The sequence below is a fragment of the Emys orbicularis genome, chromosome 5 (assembly GCF_028017835.1).
Source record: "Emys orbicularis isolate rEmyOrb1 chromosome 5, rEmyOrb1.hap1, whole genome shotgun sequence".
NCBI lineage: Eukaryota > Metazoa > Chordata > Testudines > Emydidae > Emys > Emys orbicularis.
The window spans coordinates 33,118,055-33,144,093 of NC_088687.1; the positions used below are offsets into that span (position 1 = coordinate 33,118,055).

Consider the following 26,039-nt stretch of genomic DNA (forward strand, 5'->3'; position numbering starts at 1 on the left):
ATATTTGTTTTAAATTCATGTTTGTGAGGCAAGTACTTTAAACCAGATACATGCTGTTCTCCTTTTGGATCTTCATTTCCACTTTTGACCTGCTACAGTGGAATAATAAGACATGAAGGAGGGATACTGAACAATGCAGTAGTTCTCTCTTGTTTGCAATAAAAACATTGGAGATAAATGATCATAATATTTTTATACTTACCTCTACCCCTTCTTGTTGTAGCATTATATTTTAGAAAATAACAAGGATAATTTCCCCTTCAACTCCTATTGTAATTTCCCTAATAACTACCTGTTACTTTAAGATTGTCTGGCCTAATTTTTTGACATATTGGGTAGTGATCAGGATTGGTGGATGACGTTTGTAGTCAGGTCTGTGTTTTAGGGATAAAGTTTTTGACTATTTGTCATATTTACAGCATGTTAGTGTTTTCTGTTATGCCCAATAGTTTTGTATATTTCTTTTTCTTGTGTGTTGAAAAAATGTGTACACAGCTTAAGCTATAGGTGTTTGTATTTACATTTGTGTGTGTGTAATTTTGAATGTATGAAAGTCTACTTGGCTAATACAAAAAAATTTTTTAAATCCAATCATGAGGCTGAACTGATCTACTTCCAGTTCTCAATGAAATAATTTATGAACGGGGAGACTCAGGTATTTTGCTGTGATCATTTTCTATCTCAAAAGCAAAAAGTATGTCTACATGGGGATAAAAATCTGCGGCTGGCCTGGGCTAGCTGACTTGGACTCATGTGGCTTGGGCTGCGGGGCTGAATAATTGCTGTGTGGATATTCAGACTCAGGCTGGAGCCCAAGCTCTGGGACTCTGTGAGGGTGGAGAGTCCCAGAGTTCAGGCTGCAGCCCAAGCATGAATGTCTACACAACTGTTTTTAGTCCACAGCCCAAGCCCCGCAACCCAGGTCAGCCGTGTCCATGCCACGGAGCTTTAATCTCCATGTAGATATACCTAAAGAGAGAGCCTTCAGCATAGCTGAAGGCTTCTTTTCTAGTGGATATACTGCACATTCTTGCATGTGAACAAATGATTACAAACGTGATGGCAGGGCACAATCACTGTTGCAGGCTTTTCAGATGGTAGTGGGGAATATGAAGTTGTTGATGGAATGCTTTACAAAAATACATGTGTGGAAGTAGATTGTGCTGGTGTATCACATCAACAATGGTAGAAGAATTTTTACCATCAGAAACAGTTCCTTTCTGTATAGCAAGTCCATTCATAAAGACCTGTGCTAATGCTGAAAATACTGGCAAGTTAAGTCATCTCAGCTTTTCTGCCACTGTTATGAATAGTTGGTTAGAAGAAAGGTACACCTAGAGTAGCTATTACAATAAATTTTGGAGAGCTCTATCCAAGGAGTACTGCAACGTACATACATTCATCAGTTCAACACCACCACTGCCTGACCCAGTTAAGAGTGTATTAAATACAAAAAAACCCACACTACTGCAATATTGAGCTTGTTCATTTAATCACTAGACATAAGGAAATGCAAAATGAAGGTTCATTAGCAACACTAACTTGTGCATTTCATGACATAAATACTAAGCTATACATTTAACTAAAAAGAACCTCTCCAGAAATGGAAAATACTGCATATCTAAAGTTCAGTTGAGTTAAATTTGATATTGGAATTTTAACTTTTGCATTCCTGACTTGCAGTGACTTTCTGTGCAACTTCAACTTAGTATCCACATAGATTTTTGCCTTTAATTTTGTAAGTATTTTCTTTAAAATTAAGAAATGCTTGAAGTGGCATAAGCACCTAAACTATCCCAGTTACTGAAGGGGGCATACCTTTTTAACAGTGCCATACATGCATAATGTAAACTGTTTGAAAGCCTTACAGTAGCATAAAGTTTTTACAGCCCAGAAAGCCCTTAAGGGCAGCATAAATGCTTAAGCTGCCTCATAGCAGAATAAGTGCCTGTGCCACCTCAAATCCTTCACATGACATAAACTTTAGGCATAAGTACCTAAACTGCTAATAGCATACAATACACTGATAAGTGCTTTAAGTCCTTAAGGCTGAATTGTACCTATTGCCATTCATTGAAAAATGCACACTTGGTACATTAGGATCACATTTAATAGATGTCCATACAGGAAAAAAAAAAAAAAGCAGATATGCCCAGTGCTCTTCTCAATAAGTGTGAATACCCACATCTTGCTGAATGTTCTGCGGCATGGAACAATTTCCTGTTGTTCATAACTTCATTATCTAAACTATTTTGTTTTTCATACTTGGCTATGTACTCTTCAATGAAGATTCATTGAATGCCAATTTTCAGATGTCCAAGATCAGTCATTTTTGAGTTATCTGTATGTGTAAGTGGGATGGGAATTGTGACCGTTTAATAAAACAAGGGTTTGGTTTTTTAATTTTCATGAAACTTAAAAGTGGATGAAATGATTCTGCCCAGCCTTTTGTAAACAAACAAAAACCTCTTTAAGCAAAGGAAAATTCAGCCCCAAACATGAAGTATCTGGAAGTTACATTTATGTGAAAATGGTCTTATCACTGGAACTTGAAATGCTATACAGCTTTAAATGTAATAGAAAATCAACCTTGACATGGCCTTCAGCTCATAACAAAATGTGTTTTTTATCCCTTTTCTTCCTCTTGTAGCTGTATGCTATTCCTTGGTTTCTCACTATGTTTACACGTGAGTATATTTTTTTTTCCTTTGGTTAAATATAAACACTGTATATTTAACGTCTCCCATTTTCCCATAGAATATACATTTCAGTTTAAAAGGGAAGAATATAGAGCCTTCACTTCTAGATGGCTAGTTCAAATTTACCCCAGGTTAACTTGAGTCCATAGGGACTTTAGTTTTGTACGCTGAAAACCAGTCTTTTCAGTTCCATGCATCTATGAGAAAACCGGCCTCTTCCAGCTTTAGAGGAAAAAAACAACTCCCATTTCAGAGATCTCAGTTACGTGTTCAGACTTCCCGTAGTTGTAATTTGACGGACCTATCCTCCATTAACTTATTTAATTATTTTTTGAACCAAGTTATACATCCCATTATCCATGGCAATGAATTCCACTGCATTATGTCAAAGAAATACTGCCTTATGTTTGTTTTAAAGCTGCTGCCTACTAATTTAATCAGGTGATCCCTAGTTTTGTGTTATGTGAAGAGGTAACACTTCCCTATTCACTTTCTCCATACTGTTCCTGATTTTATAGATCTCTGTTGTGTCATACTCTATATCAGAGGTGGGCAAACTTTTTGGCCTGAGGGCCACATCTGGGTATGGAAATCGTATGGCAGGCCATTAATGCTCACAAAATTGAGGGTTAGGGTCCAGGGGTGTGGTGTGAGTTCCAGCTGGGGGTACGGGCTCTGGGGTGGGGCTGGGGATGAGGGGTTGGGCGTGCAGGAGACTGCTCCAGGCTGGGACCGAGGGGTTCGGAAGGTGGAAGGGGCATCAGGGCTGGGGCAGGAGGTTGGGGTGCGGGAGGGGGTCAGGGGTGCAGGCTCCAGGCAGCACTTACCTCAAGCAGCTCCCAGAAGCAGCAGCATGTCTCCCTTCCGGCTCCTATGCAGAGGTATGGCCAGGCGGCTCTGCGTGCTGCCTGCGTGGCCAATGGGAGCTGTGGAGGCAGTGCTTGGGGCGGGGGCAGCGTGCGGAGCTCCCTGGCTGCCCCTATGCATAGGAGCCGGAGGGGGGACATGCTGCTGCTTCCGGGAGCCGCACAGAGCGGGGTAAGCCCCAGACCCCACTCCCCAGCGGGAGCTCAAGGGCCGGATTAAAATGGGCTGTAGTTTGCCCACCCCTGCTTTAAATAGATTCCATGACAACTTGTACTTTTTCTTATTCCTGAAACCAGGGATCAGTACTGAAAGAGGAAGCCCTTAGCGAGAGAGAAAATCTTCATATATAATTTGTCACATTTAAAAAAAAAAATAGAGCCAATTTTTTGAAGTGAGAAAATGATAGCGACTTTGTTGTGTTAAAGGCCAGCATATGCAAATACACCTTAATTGTATAAACCAATACTTCACTATTACACAGATCTGTTACTACTCTACCATGATTTTATGTTGTTCATTGGACAAAAGGACCTGGGTAAGGTTAAATGATGGAGATGATTCTGTATGGAGATAATGCATTATTTCAATTGTAAAGTAGGAATAATCCAATATACTTCCTCCTCCCCTCTGAGATATGTTTTCCAATTTCATATCAGATGGTATTGAGTTATTTAAAAAAATAATTGATCAGTTTTCCTTTTAGGAAAAGAATGTGAGTTTTATATACTGATGAAATATCAAAGAGTTAAAGATTGCCTGTGAAATAAAGCAGTGTTGTCTATTGACTACTATTGGTCCATTCAGTTAAACCTTTTATGAGCATAGCAATTCTACCCATTTTTCCTCTAATCACAAATAGTTGTTAATAAAATTATTTAAGCATGTTGGATAGGATAAAGGTATCCAGAGTTATTTTATGCACAGATTGCCATTAGTCCTTTTTTCCTGAAAGAAAAGGTTCAGAATGTCTTCAAAGGAGAAAAATCCCTTCTGAAAGCTCAATCAGCTAAGAAGTATTGCATACATTTGTTTTTCACTCTTTCTTTTCTCCCCACCTCCAGTAGTATACTCATGCATAATTACAGATTGTTCCAAAAGAGAGAGAAATATCGCTAAAGTGTGCTCTTAGGACCAGAAAACAAAATAATCCACAGAAGTAGATATTTAATATTGAAATGAAGTGTTGATTGCCATAGGGAGTAATAAATCCACATATGAAAACAAATCTGTAGCTAAACAAGTTTAGTCTTGTTTGTTCCCAAATTAAAAAGCAGTAACCTTGAGGCAACAATAAAACTTATAGAAGGTTAGTCATGTATATTTTTAAACCTTAACATTTTTTGTTATAATTAATATTTTGTTGCCTGTGCCATCTTGCAGATGTCTTTCCACTGCACAAGATTTTTCATCTGTGGGATACATTACTGCTTGGCAATTCTTCCTTCCCATTCTGTATTGGAGTGGCTATTCTGCAGCAACTGCGGGACCGGCTTCTGGCTAATGGATTCAATGAATGCATTTTGCTCTTTTCAGATTTACCAGGTATATAAATGGCATTTTTTTTTTCTGGTGTCCTATTTTTAAGCATTCTGTTGAATGTATGTATGTTTATGTCAAATCTTTTATAGGTTTGGGAAATTAGGCTTTTTGAACCTATGATAGAGTGTTGGGGGCCTGGACCACAGCCCACTGAATCAAGAAAGTCTCCATTGTCTTCAGTGGTGCTTGGGTAAGGTCCATTATCAGGGTTCAAGTAAAGCATGGAGAACTCAGTCAGGTTTAGAATAATTTAAAATAATTAATTGAAAAATTTGAATCACTGGTTGACATACCACAAACAGGAAGTGGTGCAGTTAGTCAAATTTATCCTTAATGAATTACACGTTTAGCTTTGCTCTGTATGGTATTACTGTGGTTATCCCATTATATGATGTTAGCTCTATCCTTCCCTCCTTCAGGAGTACATTTCTTGCTACAGAAGCAGTCACTAGAGCAGAAATACAAAAAATAGTTTAAAAGCCAATAAAGAAGCACTGTTTAAAGCAGTCTGCACTTGAAATTCAAAACTTATAAGAGACTGTTTACATAGAAGTGCAGGCTACTCCAGGTTCCTTTAGCCACTGGTCAGCAGCTCTGCCCTCTTATTCAATGGCTACTGATGTGACTTAGCTCAGCACAAACAACTTGTGTCTCTTGAAAATATAACAGTCCAGCATGAGGCTTCAACCTTACTTCTGAGCAAAAACTTTATTGGTGAATAAAAATTTTTTTGAATTGAATAAACTTAAATAGACTGGAAGTTGCATTTCCATGTGCCTGTGTTTAATCAACATTTAGATAGTACTTTGAACACGTAAAACACTACACTGCATAATTATACATTGTTATTTCTTTGGCACAGCAATTTGCTTTAATAGCATCACCCCAATTTTCAAGAACTATGTTCAGTGGTAAAAGAAAAAACAAACCTTTTTTGATCCATGAAGACACACACAAGCTAAAACTAAATAATCTTGTCTCCATAATCAGTCATTTCTAGACTCCCCTCCTTCCTGGTATATATTTTATCGTTGATTCTCTATTAATTTTGTCTCATATACCCCAATCCTATAAATACACACATGCTTAAAACTTTACTACTGTGAGTAAATGAAATAAGCGGGACTACTCACAGTAATAAGATTAAGTAAATTCATAAGTATTTACAGGATCAGGGCTTTAAGATACTAAACTTCTCAAAACAGGGAGCTGCAGGTTAAATAAAAATTGTGGGTTTTTTTTAAAGAAACAAGAACAAAATCAGATTTTATGTAAATCTTAATTTAATTTGATATCCTGTCCCATATTGTATTTTAATTTCCTTCTGCATTCTTGATCAATTCAAATGCCTTTCTTAAAGTTTAAGAATATCCTTTGAAGTTCTGGAAGGTGTGGGCCAGTTCAAAGGATTTCCTTCTCCCATTCTATAGCTGTTTGGCTAAATGCTTTGGCTGGAGCTCAGTTCAAAAATATTTTAATTACTTTCTTGCCCAGGTCATTTCTCCTGATTTATTTCCCTGAGTGTATCTTAATTATATATTTCAATTAATCTTAAACCAAATACATTGTTTTTATGTTCTTATAGTTGTATTGTACATTGTAGTAGCATTGTGTATGAATAAGAAGTTATTAGTTTTCATAGTACTGTAGACTTGAAATATGCTTATGACTCTTTTTATGATCACCATTTTCAAATTATGGAGTATTGTAAGGATTTTTGAAGCTTTAAAGTACTATATACTGAAATATTGTCTAATCTTATGGTTTATGACCCGAAATTATTTAGGATTATTGTGATTTATTTTGTGTGGTGCAAGATTTCCAGAAACCATAAATATGTCATGTTCAAAGCACTTTCAAAACTTTACTAATTTTATAATAAAATATTTGATACGTCAGGTAAGAACGCTGTCCACCACACCCTGTGTTAGAACACATTAAATATAGACTACACCAGGAATTACTACTTGGCTTTCTATTCAGAGAAATAAGGAGTCACCAATGTACATATACTGAAAAAAAAGAGAGACTATATGAAACATCTGAATCTGTTTTTGAAGATTGAAAATACATATTTAGAACCATAATATGTGAAGAGCTCCATTAATAGTAACTGTTGCTGAAAACCCGGGGTGCTCCAAAGATGCCTATAAGAGTGCTTCTGACATTTCTTAATGACCTGCATCACAGAATGGGGTACATTCAACAAATATCTTTACAGCTCTTTTGTTTACAGTCTTAGAGAGCTGCTTTTTTATGAAAACGTGTTTATGTGCATGTCTGTAATAGAATACAACTTCAACTTCAGCCATGTCTGCCCATATTTAATTTTGCCTCAAGCTGCCATGAACGTCCATGAGCCTAGTCATAGTTCACTGACTGCCAATATGGGAATGTTAATAAATCTTAATTATGACATAACCTTGCTAAATGCAGTGTATCACATTATACCAATCTACTTGTTAACAAAGTTTTATTATTAATTTTTCTGATGTTACTAGAGGAATCAAATTGCAGTAGCATGATAATATGTCAGGTAACCTCTGAGAAGCATTTTAGAAGGAGATATAGGTGATAACAAACGCAGGTTGAATGAGTTGGGGATTTTTGTACCATAGAAAATATTGTAGGTAATAACACAGTATAGCTTAGAGTTCTGAAGTGAATTCAAAACGCAACCCAAATTGGCTTCTGAAAGAAAACAACAGTATGATAATCATAAAGTAAGACAATATCAGCATTATTTGGAAATAAAATACACCATTAGTGTAGCTAAAAATTTAAATAATCAGTATCTTCTCTTAACATATAACGATTATGGTTATATGTCTGACTTTCCTACATAAATCTTATTTTTGGTTTAAAGGACTAGCCTGATTATGCTCTTAGTCACCTGTATGCCCCAAGCAGGGTATTCATTATTTTGATTGAAATAACCTTTATGCCGTGGCTGAATTTTTTCTGAGACTAATTCATACGCAACTTTCACCTAAAACTGGGTCACTCCGAGAAGAAGATTACACTGTTGAAAACATCTGCAATAATTTCAATCTAAAATCAGTTGTTACTCAGCAGCCTAAAATTCCTGTGGTTTTAAGCTTGCCGCACTCCTGAATGGCTTATCAGGCTGCCAATGAAAATGACTTGCTTTCCAGTCTAAGGCCTGGTCTACACTAGGCTTTTATGTCGAATTTAGCGCCGTTACATCGAATTAACCCTGCACCCGTCCACACCACGAAGCTATTTAGTTCGACATAGAGCTCTCTTAAATTCGACTTCTGTACTCCTCCAAAACGAGAGGAGTAGCGCTAAATTCGAAATGGCCATATCGAATTAGGCTAGGTGTGGATGGAAATCGACGGTAATAGCTCCGGGAGCTATCCCACAGTGCACCACTCTGTTGACGCTCTGGACAGCAGTCCGAGCTCGGATGCTCTGATCAGCCACACAGGAAAAGCCCCGGGAAAATTTGAATTCCTTTTCCTGTCTGGGCAGTTTGAATCTCATTTTCAGTTTGGACAGCGTGGAGAGCTCAGCAGCACTGGCAACGATGCAGAGCTCTCCAGCAGAGATGGCCGTGCAATCTAATAGAAAGAGGGCCCCAGCATGGACTGATCGGGAAGTCTTGGATCTCATCGCTGTGTGGGGCGATGAGTCCGTGCTTTCAGAGCTGCGCTCCAAAAGAAGGAATGCAAAGATCTACGAGAAGATCTCTAAAGCCATGGCAGAGAGAGGATACAGCCGGGATGCAACGCAGTGCCGCGTGAAAATCAAGGAGCTGAGACAAGGCTACCAAAAAACCAAAGAGGCAAACCGACGCTCCGGATCCCAGCCCCACACATCACGTTTCTACGAGGCACTGCATTCCATCCTAGGTGCGGCCGCCACCACTACCCTACCACTGACCGTGGACTCTGAGGATGGGATATTGTCCACGGCCGGTTCCTCGTCGGAAATGTTAGCGGACGGGGAAGATGAGGAAGGAGATGAGGAGGACGAGGCAGTCGACAGCGCTTGCACCGCTGATTTCCCCGACAGCCAGGAGCTCTTCATCACCCTTACCGAGATCCCCTACCAACCGTCCACAGCCGTTACCCCGGACACCGAATCAGGGGAAGGATCAAGCAGTGAGTGCTTTAAACATCTAAACATTTAATTTTAACATAACTGGAATATTTATATTGTTAAGAATGGGCTTTTCATTCACTCATGTAAACATAGAAACTTTTATTTATAACAAAACAGGAATATTAACTCTATCAGCAATTGGGTGTTCATGATTTCTTTGGCTTATTCAACTATTTAGTCCCAACTATGTATAAAAAATCAAATAATGTCCGGATTTTCATGATTAGGCCACCACAGGACGCTCCACTCTGTAGTCCCTTCTACTGCAGTTAAACGAAAAGACGGTCAATATGCCCGGGAATTGACAGAGAGTCCTCCTGGGATAGCTCTGCATAGCTCTCCTGGAGGTACCGCTCAAGCATGCGCATCAGGTTCCGTGGCAGGGCGATCTTGTTCGGTCCACCGTGGTAACACACGTTCCCACGCCATGAGTCTATTAAGTAGTCCGGGATCATGGCACGGCACAGCATGGCGGCATACGGCCCTGGCCTCTGCATGCTCTCCCGAAGCATCCGTCCCCTCTCGCTCTCCGAGATCCTCATCAGAGTTATATCGCACATGACGCCCTGCTTTAAATTAGGGAGGGGAATGTTAGTATTGGGACTGCTTTACAGCCACGCGGTGGAGGCGGCAGAGGGGCAGCATACAGGGATCTTTCCCGAGGACAGCCGCGAGGTGGTGGGACAGGGGCAGAGCTCATGCTTCCCTGATTGCTGCCAGCAGAGAGTGGCCTTGCTTTCAGTGCGAAAGGAGCCCAGTGCTACTATTACATTTTTAAGCTGCCACAAGTCTACGGCTTACCATGTTTTCCTGCAACAAAAGTAGAGGTGTCCTGCAATGCTTCTCTGATCGCAACTGCAAGACCCCAGGCACTGAAGGCGAGGGCCAAAAATTCGACCTTGTCCTGAGTGCGCATGTGAAAGGTGCAGTGCATGGTGTTGTTCACAGAGAAAGACTATGTTCTTTGTTAGCAACTTCATTTATCTGTCTCAGGAATTCACTCCCTTTTTCGCATTCCCACAGACACATCTGCGACTGTCTCCCAACCCAGCCTGGCATCACACTCCCAGAGGCTAGCGCAGATTAGGAGAAGGAAGAAGAAGACGCGTGAGGACATGTTTTATGAACTTATGGACTGCTCACGAGAGCAGGCAGCCCAGACGACACAGTGGAGGGAGAACTTGTCACAAATGCACAGAGCAGTCATGGAACGGGAGGAGAGGTGGCGCCAGGAGGACCAGCAGGCTACTCAAACCCTGCTTGGACTAATGAGGGAGCAAACGGAGACGCTCCGGCGCCTAGTGGATGTTCTGCAAGACCGGAGGCAGGAGGACAGAGCCCTGCTGCTGTCTATCTCTAACCGCCCTCCCCCGCCACCAAGTCCCACACCCCCCTCACCAAAAGTCCAAAGAAGGAGGGGCGGCAAGGGCCGTTAAAACTTTCAGTCAGCCCCTGCACACTGCTGCAGCAATGTAAGGCTCTCGTTCCACAAAGTTTGAAAAGTCCTTTCCTACCCATCTCACACAAGCCCCCGTCCAAGTTTCCTCCCCCCCCCTTTTCATGTGCGGTTCATAATAAAACATCTGTTTCTGTTAAGTACTGTTTCCGAGAGTGTCTTTTAGAGGGGATTCTGTCTGAAGGGGGGGAAGGGGTTTGTTACTTGGACAGGACAGTCACCTTTAGCAGGCTACAGAGGCGGGTGCAGGTCCAGCATCAGGACACATACACAGTGCAGTCACCAGTTACCCTGGTCAGTCTGGGAGGCGGTTTTCATGTTCTGGGGTGCGGGGGGGTTGATCTGTGACTTTGTGGCGGGGGAGGGCAGTTAGAGATCTTATGCCGCGGTCCTTATCCTGGATCACAGAGCTACGCAGCAGGGGGTCTGTAACCCTCCTCCCCCTGCCAGAAAGTCACTTGGCCGACACATACACGCAGTCCCGCCCAGGACTGCTGGCAGGCTCCGTTGAAACAACCAATCCAGCACTGCGGAGCCTGTCATTCCAGGAGTTTAGAAGCATCATTTGCATCAAAACACTAAACCCGCCCCCCGCCACAGTCTGCGTCCCCGGTTTAAAACATTCCCGCGAAAACAGTAAGAAAGAGAACCTTGTTCATTAACAAAACGGAACAGATTTTATTTGTTGGGAAGGTGGTGAAGGGGGTATGTAACTTGGAAGGATAGTGAACAGTAACTGGGTAAAGAAACGGGGGCAGGTTCAGCATCTGTGTCCACAAACTAAACAGTCACTGGAGATCCTGCTCAGTCAGGAACCTGGCTTTCAAAGCCTCCCTGATGCACAGCGCGTCCCGCTGGGATCTTCTAATCGCCCGGCTGTCTGGCTGGGCGTAATCAGAAGCCAGGCTATTTGCCTCAACCTCCCACCCCGCCATAAAGGTCTCCCCCTTGCTCTCACACAGATTGTGGAGCACACAGCAAGCAGCTATCACAATGGGGATATTGGTCTCGCTGAGATCACAGCGAGTGAGTAAGCTTCTCCATCTCCCCTTGAGACGGCCAAAAGCACACTCCACCACCATTCTGCACTTGCTGAGCCGGTAGTTGAAGAGTTCTTTCCCTGAGTCCAGTGCGCCAGTGTAGGGCTTCATGAGCCAGGGCATGAGCGGGTATGCAGGGTCCCCGAGGATCACTGTAGGCATCTCCACATCCCCAACAGTTACTTTGTGGTCCGGGAAGTAAAGACCTTCCTGCAGCCGTCTAAACAGACCAGAGTTCCTGAAAACCCGAGCGTCATGAACCTTGCCAGGCCATCCAACGTTGATATTAGTAAAACGTCCCCGATGGTCCACCAGTGCTTGCAGCACCATGGAAAAGTATCCCTTTCTGTTTATGTACTGGCTGGCCTGGTGGTCCGGTGCCAGGATAGGGATGTGAGTCCCATCTATAGCCCCACCGCAGTTTGGGAATCCCATCTCGGCAAAGCCATCTATGATGAGCTCCACGTTTCCCAGGGTCACTACCTTTGATAGCAGTAGCTTGACGATTGCCTTGGCTACTTGCATGACAGCAACCCCCACGGTAGACTTGCCCACACCAAAGTGGTTAGCGACTGACCGGTAGCTGTCTGGCGTTGCAACCTTCCAGGGGGCTATGGCCACTCGCTTCTGGACAGTCAGGGCTGCCCGCATCCGGGTGTCCTTTCGCTTCAGGGCAGGGGACAGCAACTCACACAGTTCGAGGAAAGTCCCCTTCCGCATGCGAAAGTTGCGCAGCCACTGGGATTCATCCCAGACCTGCAGCACTATGCGGTCCCACCAGTCCGTGCTTGTTTCCAGGGCCCAGAATCGCCGTTCCACAGTATCCACAAGACCCAGTGACACCGAGATGTCCTGGGCGCTGGGTCTCATGTTTTCTGAGAGGTCAGAGCTAGTGTTCGACTTCATGCCGTCACGGTGGTGCCGTAGCCTCCTCTCCTGATTTATCTGCAGCTGCCTCTGGTAAAGGTGGATGAGAAGCTGCGAGGCGTTGAGAACTGCCACAACTGCAGCGATGGTCGCAGCGGGATCCATGCTCGCACTGCTGTGGCGTCCGCACTGTCAGTAATCAGAAAAGTGCGCGAACTGATTTCCCGCCGGCGCTTTCAGGGAGGGAGGGAGGGCGGGAGTGACGGACGGATGACGACAGGCACCCAAAAGCACCCTCGACACATTTTTTTACCCAGAAGGCATTTGGGGCTCGACCCAGAATTCCAATGGGCAGCGGGGACTGCGGGAACTGTGGGATAGCTGCCCACAGTGCACCGCTTCCAATGTCGACGCTTGCCCCGTTAGTGTGGACTCACAAAGTCTCACAAAGTCGAATTACTGTCCTTAGTGTGGACACACACGTTCGACTTTGTAATATCGATTCCACATAGTCGAATTAACTAAAATGGAAGTACTCTCGTAGTGTAGACATACCCTAAGTCTATTTTATTGCTCCTCAAAGTTGTAAGATTTTAGTGTTTTAACATTTTCTTGTTTATAATTTAAATAAAAGCTCACTGAGTTCTCAAAATCTGTATATTAATAACAAAGGGTCACATATTCTATCCAGTGCACTGGTAATCCTAGAATCATGGGGCTAGAAGGGACCTCAAGAGTCATCTAGTCTAACCCCCCAAGAGTAGAAGCCACCTTCCCCAGGCCACTGAGTAATAATGCAGTTTCCATAGCTGTTTGGGAAAGTTAACAATGCCAGTAAAAGGAGGGGCATATGTAATGCCATCCTCTGTGTGAGACGGGATCCCTGGGGTGCAACCTGGAGCTGGGGTTCTGCTGTGCCCTCTTAACTCTCCAGCCTGCCTCTCCACAGTCTCTCACCGTGCTTTGCTAGTGACAAGCAGCAAACCCCTCCACGTGCTGTTATCACTCAGTACAACAGCATGTGGAGCCCTATGCCCTGCTAAATTGCATGAATGCTCCCTGAACCACTCATGAATCATGCAGTAAAAGGCACCAGCAAATCATAGAATATCAGGGTTGGAAGGGACCTCAGGAGGTCATCTAGTCCAACCCCCCGCTCAAAGCAGGACCAATCCCCAACTAAATTTCCCAAGCTCCCAACCTTGCACCCCAGAACTGTACCATCTTGCCCTGGTCAGAAGCCTGACCAGTGTATATTCATTTCAGCAGATCATGAACTTTCATATGATATCTTACATGGCATATTTCATATGAAATATCATACCCATATATAAATGATGGATATGGGCGTTACAGGGTGATACTTTGAGGCACAGCGTGTCACTATATGATACTTGAAAATTATCTGAAAACTTTTTACAAAGGCAATGACTTTCTTGATGTGTTGGCTGTGTATTGTTTCCTATGATAGACAGTGCTTGGTATTTTCTGGGAGATCTATTTATAACTGAATTTAACAATCTGCCAAGAATAATTTAGGGGACAGAATATTTATCCAAAGTTATCAAATCATTTTATGCAATTTAGATCATACGGCTTCAAAGTAAAGTTAACCTTTATGAGCAGAGAGAGAAACAGGCTAATTAAAAATACTTACTTTAATTTTGGAAAAACACCACCAGTAAATCACATTTTAGGGTTTGATTTTTTTATTTGGTAATCCATCTTTGTAAATGCATTAAGTGTTTATTTCTAACAGTCATTTGAAATTAACTCTATATGAAGGGAGTGTTCCCCCGTAAAGGTTTTAAAAAAGTCTGATTTCATCCTTCTATATTTTCTTCTAAAAATGACTATTGCTCTTTTGCTTGTCTGTAAGCTTTCAGTTCTTACAGCTGTCAAGCTGTTTATATCACATTACTCAAATAATACCTATAATAAACCATTAAGACGCCACAGCACTGAGAGAGCCTGTATTGTGTAATATCACAGTTTGTTAAAGATTTGAATCCTGCATCTGACAGCATTATACTCTAAGCTAAACTATCTGAACACTGATCTTACTAATGGAACCCATAACATTACAATGTTTACCTCAAGACAAGAAAAAATTAAAATGTTGGAAATAGCCCCCACACAGATATTTGGCCTTATTGTAAGCATAGGTGCTAGCCATATTCATGATTAGGACAGTACATCTTTGTTGTCAAAATACATTTCATTGGTCCATCCATTCCTCCCAGAATTCCTTGTCTTGTAACCAACAAGAGGCATCCCAAGCTCACTGTTATCCATCCCCTTTTCCTATACTTGCACGCATGCATGTCTAGCATTTTGGGCAGACCTGTCTCCTACAGTTTCTGACAACTCTGTCAGCTTATCAGGGTTTCTCTCTCATTCTCTAATTTTCCATGCCTATAATTGTAGGTGGGACACAAACTAGATATGAATATGCTGCTTAGTTCAAGGTGGACTTTTATTTTCTGAGCAAGTCAATCATGTTATTGATAAGACTTGTAATTAACATTAGTATTACAATTTATAGGAGCAGCAAATTTGTGGCCATTCAATAGCCACTTTACATTCTTTGGTAATCTATGCAGTTTTAGTGTAATAGTAATTTCCTCATATGTTAGTAATTTGTGTTACAAGTTTCTGACAAGATATAGATTTTTTTTTTCTGGAACTATCTATAATGAGGTGCTAGTACTATGTATCCTGATTGGAATATCTAGTTTTAAAGGGACAAGGCTGGTACAATATATATAAAATTAGATTAACTTACCGTAGTTTAAGTTTATGGGAATGTTTATGCACGTTATGTTGTCTTTCTGTCTACTCCAATGTTTGCTTTCAGTAAGAACATACAAATATGCAAAAGTTCTCTTCTCTTTTTGCGACTGTAGTGTAACACAGGTCCCCAGGTTTCTTATTTATTTCAATAATGTAAGCACCAGAAAAACATCAATTGACCAAAAAGCAAGGCCAACCTTTCAGCTGCAAACGCTTTGTTTTGTTTGTGGAATGTGAGAATTTGAGATTTAGAACAATTCAATTCCAGCACATCTGATGGTGTGTATGCACAAGGAGGCAGAGATAAGGTTGTACAGATAAACACAGCTTTGGCATTTGTCACTTTAGATTGCTTAACTGTGAATCCTTAACATAGGTGTGATGGATTTGGAGTTGCCTGTAATTTATTACTACTGTATCTTGACCAGGTTACTATTTTTTACTGTATTTGCATATATTGAGTAATGTCATTAGCAGACACAAGGCCTAAAACTGAAGGGGGTGCACTCAGAGAGAGACTGAAGAAGGGTCAAAGGTTCAGCTAGTCCTGAACCCTGACAATAGGTTATTCCTCCAGAAACTGAGTTATTCGAATATTAAAAATTGGTTGCAGTTAAAGCTGCTAACAGTTCAAAAATTGAGATGCAAGTGGTGGGCGTGTTTATAAAGCAATTTATGAAGATTCGTCACTGATAAATAATGGTATTTGTGAAACAGAAGCCATGCATATCTGCCAATAATTCTTTTTTTATGACTTGCTGGCAGAAATGGGGTGGGGAGCTGGCTTTGGTACTGGAGCAGAGCGATTTGTTAGTGCACACCTGCTCACTAAGGATGTTCTGTAGTGTCAAAACCTGCAAGATTGATGTAAATTTACCTGAAGCTGCAACTCCTTTAATTATTCACATTTTCCACTTGTAGCTACATGATGTTCATGCAGCTCTATTTATAGCTTTCACTATGATGGGATTAAAAAGCAAAGGAAAAACACTAAAGAAACATCCATTCTTTTATTTTTATTTGTGCTTCTTTACTGTGTAGTTATTACTGGCAGAAAAAAATCACATGTATACTCTTTCCTAAAAGACAGCTCTAGCTAAAAGGTATATTCATTTTTAAAGTAGGTTGCTAGACATTAAACAAGGAAAAAGTCATTACATAGCTAGAGCCTTCTTTAAAACAGCTCTTGTTGAGCAAGTTACATCTCTCCTGTTTTGATACTAGCTCTGTATTTTCTTTATAGCAAAAAGAAGAATATGTGAATGGAATTTATCAACTGGGGATCCGTAGCCCCCTGGGTTGGCCACGAGCAGGTTTCAGGGGGCCTGCCAAAATAAACCAGAGAGCAGGGCCAGCATTAGACTCGCTGGGGCCCAGGGCAATTGCTCTGCCACTTAGCTTCACAGGGCCGCCTGTGGCGTGGGGCCCTGGGCAATTGCTCTGCTTGCTGCCCCCTAATGCCGGCCCGGGCTTTTAAACTACTGAAAAACAGTTGTTATGGCACAGGTGGGCCATGGAATTTTTATAGCATGTTGTGTAGGGGAAGGAAGGGGCTCAGAAAGGAAAAGGTTGAGAACCCCTAGGATACATGACATCGATTTATTAGGGCTAAGGAACAAAACATACACAGCCAACAAAACATGGATAGTGAAAGCTGTCAAACCTATCGGTAGCCCTAGGCATGGGTAGAGACAAGAAAATTTCTTGTTACTTTGATTTCAGTTAATTTTGCTGAAAAGTAGGTGATTTTGGCAACAACAACATTTCAGAAAAGTTTTCCTTCCCCTTACTCCTCCCTCTCCATTTTCTGTTTCATTAAATTTTTAGGCGCATTGATCCTGGTTCAGTACCTTACTGAACTGATTTTTTAAAAGCGTTTGCAATCTATTCTTATTCTGTTGTAATCATGGGAGTTGTGCCAATAGCGTAGGTCCATAATATGTTCATTATTTAAATTTTCATTACTCCGAATGTTTGTTGGTTTATTACATAAATATACGAAGTCATATGTTTTTCTCGTGAATGAGACTTTAGTACTGCATTTCTATATTCAGAAGAGTCTCAGAATGATCTCATTGTGAAAGTAACATACAGCTACAGTGAATCGTGTCAGGAAGATGAAATTGACAGTGTCACCAATGCTGTGTATTACTACACAAATAGAACAGAAATTACTGACATGATTTTAACCTCAACAGCTGTAACTAAATGAGATTAAGTACATGGGAAAAGTGCTATGTGTAACCTGAAAAGCACAGGTTTTCTCTGAGAAACTAGGTTGAGTGTTTCCAGAAAGTAGTGGATATGAAGCACATTTAACTCACATTGTGATATGTCTTTTTTCCTTCTAAATATGTGTTTGGGCTCAGGCAGCTGTAGTGTTAAGGTGTTAAAATTCCTTGCTGGAATTTATATATCTATATTTCACTGCAATTTTGTGTGTTTGTCATGGATAAAGAGAGTGTGTCTATTGTCACAAAAAATTAACAATAATATTGAAGTGGGAGCAGCACAGCAGTGTGAGAGGCAGCCTGTGACTCTAGGCTAAACAAAGGATTGAAAAACAAGGTCTTCTGCATTCTATTCTAAATTCTAACACCAATTCCCTCCTAAGTCACTTAACCTTTCTGCTTTGCTTTTCCAGTCTGTGAAACTGAAGCCTGTACTCAAAGAAATGACCAAACTCTCTCCTCCCTAAAACCTCATGAGACTATTCAGTATACTCCCCACCGTATACCTTTCATATCTTGTTCTGCAGGTCCCCAAATCATTGATATGCTTGCTAGTAACCAGCCCCAACAGTATCCTTGCAGAAAATGGTTTTCCTGGGATGGAGAAGTGTAAAAATCCCAGTAGCCATTATGGGCTCAGTCAACTTTGTTGAAATGAAGTTGTGGAGAAACTGACTATTGGGCAGATCATTAGTGAAAAGGTTCCAGGAGAGATCATACCATTCCACCAAATGTTAAGAAGCCTACAGAGGGCCAGGTGGAACCTAGAAATAGAGGTGATGGAACACTTACCCAACGGAGTTGGCTTCTTATGTTTCTGGGCCTGTTGTAATTTTTGTGAGACAGAAAGAATCAATTTTTGCTTATTTCATCACTGCTCAACCTTTTTTGCAGAGTGCTGTGCTAAGTGATTGCAAGGGCCTCAGAACATCGTTTGGTATTAATTTATATTCTGCTGTCGTGTCTAGGCACAATAGAAAGAACTAAAGCAGAGCAGCAGCCTTAACCTGTTCTGTCTGCAAGAAAAAAGGTCAGTTCTCTAACTCGATGTGTTTTCTTGTACATAACACTATATCAGGCATAAGTAATAAATAGAATTAGAGAATTTTTGGAATCCTTATCCAAGTGACCTGGAGCCTCCTGTCAGCATGAGTCCTGTTCTAGATCTCATTCACTCAATGAACAGCACTAATTCTGAGGTTTCCTTACGATTACAAGCTTATCTAAGATGTCCTTGATTAATTTGCAAAGTGATGTAAACAAAATATCTAGAAAGTCTCTGACTAAATATGTTTACAGATGGACACTGTTCATTACTTCTGTGGGTTTATGGTAGCCATTCATTCATTTTATTGCAAATTAAATATTGGCATGGGTGGGGGTATAGCTTGTTCAGGAAGGACAGGCAGGATAAAAAGGGAGGCGGTGTTGCATTATACATCAACAATATACACTTATTCTGAGGCCCAGAGGGTAAGAGGCAGATCAATTGAAAGTCTCTGGGTAAAGATAAAAGGGGTAAAAATGGGGGAGACATCATGGTATGGGTCTACTATAGACTGCCAAATCAGGAAGAGAAGGTGGAGGAGGCATTTCTAGACCAAACAACAGAAATATCCAAAACACAGGACCTTGAAGTAATGGGGGATTTTAAATACCAAAACATATTTTGGAAAAATAATCTGGCAAAACACACAATTTCCAAAAAGTGCTTGGAATGTATTGGAGCAACTTTTTGTTTCAGAAAGTGGAGGAAGTAAACAGGGGAGCAGCTATTTTAGACTTGATTCTGAGCAATAGGAAAAAATTGGTTGTGATTCTGAAAGTGGAAGGCGGCAATTTGGGTGAAAATGATCATGAAATAATAGATTTCATAATTCTAAGGAAAAAAAGAGAGAGCAGTAGAATAAGGACAATGGACTTCAAAAAAACCAGACTTTAACAGACTCAAAGAACTGGTAGATAAGGTCCCATGGGAAGAAAATCTTAGGGATAAGGAGTTCAGGAAAGTTGGCAGTTTCTCAAGGAGACAATAATACACAACTACAAAATATCCTGATGCAAAGGAAAGAAAGGAACAGTAGTAAGAGGCCAATATGGCTCCATCAGGAACTCTTTAATAACCTGACAATGAAAATGGAATCTGACAAGAAGTGGAAACATGAACAAATTGCTAAGGATCTGCACAAAAGAATTGCAGAAACATGTAGAGACAAAATCAGAAAGGCTAAGGCACAAAGTGAGTTACACCTAGCAAGGGACATAAAAGGCAATAAAAAGAGTCCCTTTAAATACATTGGGAGCAAGAGAAAGATTAAGGAAAGTGTAAGCCCTCTACTTAACAGAGAAGGAAGCTAATAAATGTAGACATCAAGAAAGTTGAGGTGTTTAATGCCTATTTCACTTCAGGCTTCACTACAAAGGTTAATGTTGCTTAGATACTCAACGCAATATTACCCATAAGGGGGAAGGATTGCAAGCCAAAATAGGAAAAGAACAGGTTAAAGAATATTTAGATAAGTTAGATGTATTCAAGTCGGCAGGGCCTTTTAAAAGTCATCCTAGGGTATATAAGGAACTAGATGAAATAATCTCAGAACCATTAGCAATTATCTTTGAGAACTCATTGAGAAGATGTGAGGAGACTGGAGAAGGGCAAACATAGTACCTATCTTTAAAAGGGGAAACAAAGAGGACACTGGGAATTACAGACCGGTCAGCTAACTTTTGAAACCTGGAAAGATACTGGAACAAATTGTTAAACAATCAGTTTGTAAGCACCTGGAGGATAATAGGGTTGTAAGGAATAGCCAACATGGATTTGTCAAGAACAAATTGTATGAAACCAACCTAATTTCCTTCGTTGATAGTGTTCCTGGCGTAGTGGATAGGGAGGGACCAGTAGATGTGATATATCATGATTTTTAGTAAGGCTTTTGATTCAGTCCTACATGACTTTCTCATAAACTAACCAGGAAAATTTGGTTTAGATTAAATTACTATAAAGTGGGTGCAGAGCTGGTTGAAAGACTGTACTCCGAGTAGTTATCAATGGTTCATTATCAAACTGGGAAGGTGTATTTAGTGGGATCCTTCAGGGGGTCAGTCCTGGTTCCAATATTTCAGTTAATTCCATATTTTAATTAATGACTCGGATAATAGAGTGGAGAGTATGCTTATAAAATCTGCAGATGACACCAAGCTTGGAGGGGTTGCAGACACTTTGGAGGACAGGATTAGAATTCAAAACAACTTTGACAAATTGGAGAATTGGTCTGAAATCAACAAATAAATTCAGTGAAGACAAGTGCAAAGTACTTCACTTAGGAAGGAAATGAACAATTACAAAATGGTGAATAACTGGCTGGGCAATAATACTGCTGAAAAAGATCTGGGGGCTATAGTAGATCACAAATTGAATATGAGTCAACATTGTAATGCAGTTGCATAAAAAGCAAGCCATTATTTTGGGGTATGTTAATAGGACACGGGAGGTAATTATCCTACTTTACTTAGCACTGGTCAGGCCTCAGCTGGAGTACTGTGTCCAATTCTGGGTGCCACACTTTAGGAAAGATGTGGACAAATTGGAGAGAGGAGAGCAACAAAATTGATAAAAGGTTTAGAAAACCTGATCTGTGAGGAAAGGTTAGAAAAACTGGGCATGTTTAGTCTTGAGAAAAGAAAATTTAGGGGACACCAGAAAACAGTATTCAAATAGGTTATAAAGAGGATGGTAATCAAGAGTTTTCCAGGTGCACCGAAGATAGGACAAAAAGCAATGGGCTTAATCTGCAACAAGGGAGATTTAGGTTAGGTATTTGGAAAAACTTTCTAACTACACCTCTACCCTGATATAACGCGACCCGATATAACACAAATTTGGATATAACGCGGTAAAGCAGTGTCCCGGGGGAAGAGGGGGCGGGGCTGCGCACTCCTGTGGATCAAAGCAAGTTTGATATAACGTGGTTTCACCTATAATGCGGTAAGATTTTTTTGGCTCCCGAGGACAGCGTTATATCGAGGTAGAGGTGTATAAGGGTAGTTGAGCTCTGGAGTAGGCTCCTAAGGGAGGTTGTGGAATGCCCATCATTGAAGGTTTTTAAGAACAGGTTGGACAAACACCTCTCAGGGACGGTCTAGGTTTACTTGGCCCTGCCTCAGCACAGGAAGCTAGAGTTGGTGACTTCTAAAGGTCTCTTCCAGCACTGCATTTCTTATTCTATGAACATGCCAGGTGGTGGTATTTAATTTCTCATTTTAAGAATTATACACAAGAGTTAAAAATGTTTTGAAAGCATAACAAGTAATTATTGGCTCCATGGATCCTTCTAATCCGATATGCTATTCATTAAATGCTCAAAACCCAGCATTTGAATAGTATTTTGTGTCGTGATATTAGTACTCTTAGACATACTTTTTTCAGTTTAAGTAATTTATGTTATCCTTAATACAGATAGTTCAAGGAACTGCTGACACAATGGCAGTAATGAAGGAAAAGTTATAAAAATGTTAGCATGAAAAATTGAATTGAAATTAATAGTGTTTTGCATACTGTTCATATAGCCATATGTTGTACTATATTCAATTAAATGTGTACTGATTGTTTCTTTCTTGGTTTATTTCTCCACTGTGCACATATGTATATATGAACTTGCAGCTATATGTGATGTACCTATTTGGAAAACATTTCAAGAAGAAAAAAAGCAAAGTATCTTTATATGAAGGTGATTTCTTCCTAATCTCAACATTTTCCTAGCTACTGCCTTCTAAAACCGTTATATCTAACTAGTAAGATTATAGTAGTTTTAGCAAACAACTTCAGCAATCAATTAGGCTAGGAAAAAAAGATGAACATAAGCTTATCTGCTAGTAACCCACCCTAAAATAACGTTGTGATAAAGAATAAATGATAGTCTGTTTCAGCTACCATTATGACAGATATGTTTTTAATGGTGTACTTTTTAGACTAATATTTTCACATGTAACTTGATTCATAATGCCTGAGTTGCCATCTCCATTCTCAGTATGGCAGATGGCAGCAAAACAAATTGGAGGTTGAGGATTTTGGTGTGCTCATCGTGGCCCTGCATCCTAATTTTTTAGCTCAATTATTTTTCTGCCTCAGAGAGAGAGAAGTAGTTCTAAACACCTTCACTTCTTTTAATTCAGTAATCAGGCTGAACAGCGCACCAGACAGTGCAAAAAAAGCCCCAAAATGTAGAGCCTCAATGATTGGCTCAGTCTGCAAGGATTTGGACGGATCTAGGAAGACTTCCAGCCAGCTGGATTCTCCTGGGCCGCCTTCCCAATTATGCACTAAGAGACTACTGTCCCTCCATATGTAGGATCCATGACACAGCTCAGGTGACCAATACCAGTGGTATAGCAGCCCCTGCTTGTCTTCGGCTAGAGACCTGATGTCTGGCTGGCATGATCTTTGTGATAGGCATGATGAGCTTTGAAACCATGCAAACTCCCAATGTGGGCCTCTATGCAGGGTAAAGTTGGGGGAAGTAGAATGTCCTGATGGCTAGTAGCTGAAGTAAACCTCATCTAATATTTAGAATTTACAGATTTCCACACACAAGAACAGAGAATCTGGATTTTTTTTCTCCATTCCTTTCCAAGAAGGAGGGCAGTTTCTGAGATGCACCTGTGGAGCCTGCAGACTCCCAAAAGTCAGTGAAAATATTTAAATATGAAGATATAGCCTACCTTTATTAACTCTTTTCTAACACCCACCAGTTAACCCCCCGGAGTAACTACTCCCAGTCCATCGGGCCTTCACTTCCCAAGGGTCTGTACCCAGAAACATCCAGATATAATTTTTTTTGCCACAACCGGCCTTTGAACTGTGTTCATTTCTGGACAATTTATAATATGCTTGTGGGCACAATCCTATGGTTGATTCCTTTGTTGTTTCTGGGTTCAACTAATCATCTATTCACATTAAAAAAAAAAAAAAAAAAAAAAGCAATTCCTCTTCTCCTGATGCTGTAGACAGAAAGACTGATGGCTCCTTAAGGAAAAAAAATATTACTCTCCCCTCACAACAATCCAGAACTAAGCATTCTATATGCAGCTAAGAATCTGAGTATATCTTTAAGCTCAGATCCCGTCCTCACCTACCAGCCAGAGTGAGAGATTTAAAAAACAAACAAACAAACAAAAAGGAGCAAGTCTGGTGACAACTTGCATCCATGATGCATGAGAATTATGTCATCATGCCAGTCCGTGAGAGAGGAAGAGCAAATTACCATTAACAAAGAAGTGGAGACCGACAACTACACAAAATGTTCACAAATGCAGAAAGTAAACTTAAAAAAAGAGGACATTGTTTTTCTCTGGCCTTTCAGTTACAGTCTTCAAGCATTATTAGCAATAATAATGAGTAAAGAAATATCAGACAGAAATGTGATTTTGTTTTAAATTGATTGTGTCCCTTTCATCATGGTACCTTAGAATTTTTGTATGGCATATATAGGTAGCTTGTAATCTTTTATCTCTGTGCTGTCATCTCTATAGAAAGGTCACAAGATCAAGCTGTCTGACCTGTTCAACTCCTTTGCTTGCAGCATAGTGGTGTCCTTGGCCACATAAGTGTTAGGTGTTTGTGGGTGTGCGGGGGGATGGGGGCAGGACAGTAATATAATGCTTGTGAGAGAGAGGTCAAACCACAATCTTAACCTTCGCTTTTCTCCAAAATAAGTAGATGCAATTGATCTTGTCCACATTTCTTCTTGACATCTGTGTCCTCTTCCCAAAGGAAAAAGTTTCTGAGATGGATTAAATTGTGCACAAAGACGTATTCAGTATAATTCTTCACTAAATAAATACCATTTATGACAGGATTTGCTTCAGTAATCGTTTGTTCAGCATGCTTTTTCTGTGAACAGTTAAAAACAAAAAACAAAAAAACCTTTCAAGTGCAGTTGTCCCAGGCATGTTCCTTTAAGTTGGTGCTTTGTGTTTTTTGACCTCCACTCAAAATGCAGACAGTTGAGGATTTAGAAAGGTTGCTGTATTGTACTGAATCTCAGATATTCCATAAAGTCCATGTTGCATTACTGATATCAGTTATTTTTCACAAGCTTTTAAGGCTTCAGTTTGTGAATAGAATATAGGAGTTACATTAATGACAGGATTTTGTTAGAGCAGCAATGCATGTCATCCATGCCTTCCAGACTTTACCTAGAGAGATTAATGATTGGCTTTGTTAGAAAATATAGCAGCTAATTTGCCAGTGTTTACTTAAAAGATTTGTTTATCCAGCTCATTAAACCTTCAGGAAATAAATGTATTAACTAGATATATTTAATGGTACACAGTAGCCTTTAGCAACTTTCCAGCCTAAAGAGGAGTGGCTAGGGGAGAAAGTTTGAGGTATATTTTAATTTTCCTCTAAAAATATGACAACTAATGTTTGATTTGTGAAAGAAAATTCTTACATCCTTACATTCTTAAATCTGTTAGTCTTTAAGGTGCCACCAGACTTCTCATTGTTTTCTTGCATCCTGATAAAGGAGAAAAGCCATCCATTTTCTTTATGACAGAATGCCCTAAATGTGCTCTGCTCTTTCTGTGATAACATTCATTAAAGACATATTCATAAAAACTAGCCGTGTCCATATCACCCATTCGTCACACTGAGGCATCCTTCTCACTTCAGATTGATTGTGTTGACAGAGGAAGGAGGCAGTAGTTGTTCCTGGAGAGGAGAATTCAGTATATAAGGTTCAAAAGGGGAACAAAATAGTAAAATAAGGTTCAGGAAAATAAGTACAATATTTTTGTGGGCTTAGTATTTTTTTTAATGTATAGCAAAAAGCCCTTTGTGTGTGTTAGATCATTTATATTTGGAAGTGGGAATGACATTTGACATATAATGTTAGCAGCACACAAAAAGTTCTCTCTCTTTTAATGACCAACTTATTTTCATAAATGTAAAACTCTAGTAAATTTAGGAGACAAAGTTTTTAATGTAGAATAGTGGCTTACCTAGTCTGTGCAGTTGAGTTTTTTACTAGAAGGTTGCTGCGTTTTTATAAAAAATTTAAATGTAGGGAGGAGAGCGCCATTGTTCTGGGCCAAGATTTCCAAAAGTGACTAGTGATTTTTTGGGTGCCTCAATTTTTAGATGCCCATCTTTTGAGACTTCTTCTAAGGGCTCAGTTTTCAGAGAGTGGGTGTTTTACACTTTCTGATAAACAGGCTCCCTTAAGATGTCTCCAGACGGACACCAAATATGGAGGCAACCAAAATCACTTGTCACTTTTGAAAATCTCAGCCCAAATGTCAAATATTTTCATGCAGGATTAAAATTCCTCACAATGGAAAGTTGTCAAGTTTACAAACAGTTTGCATTAACTGCATTAGCAATCATGTTTTAAAACAAAAAGCACACATTTGAAAT

At 40.4% G+C, this 26,039-nt stretch overlaps 1 protein-coding gene across 1 annotated transcript in view; it reads left to right on the plus strand.

Moving 5' to 3' along the window:
• The window catches only part of TBCK (TBC1 domain containing kinase), a 188,490-nt gene that overhangs the window by 99,710 nt on the left and 62,741 nt on the right, over positions 1-26,039 (plus strand). The window contains exons 21-22 of the mRNA XM_065404906.1: positions 2,651-2,687; positions 4,947-5,108. Coding sequence (XP_065260978.1) covers positions 2,651-2,687; positions 4,947-5,108 — 199 coding nt within the window. The remainder of the gene's footprint in view (positions 1-2,650; positions 2,688-4,946; positions 5,109-26,039) is intronic.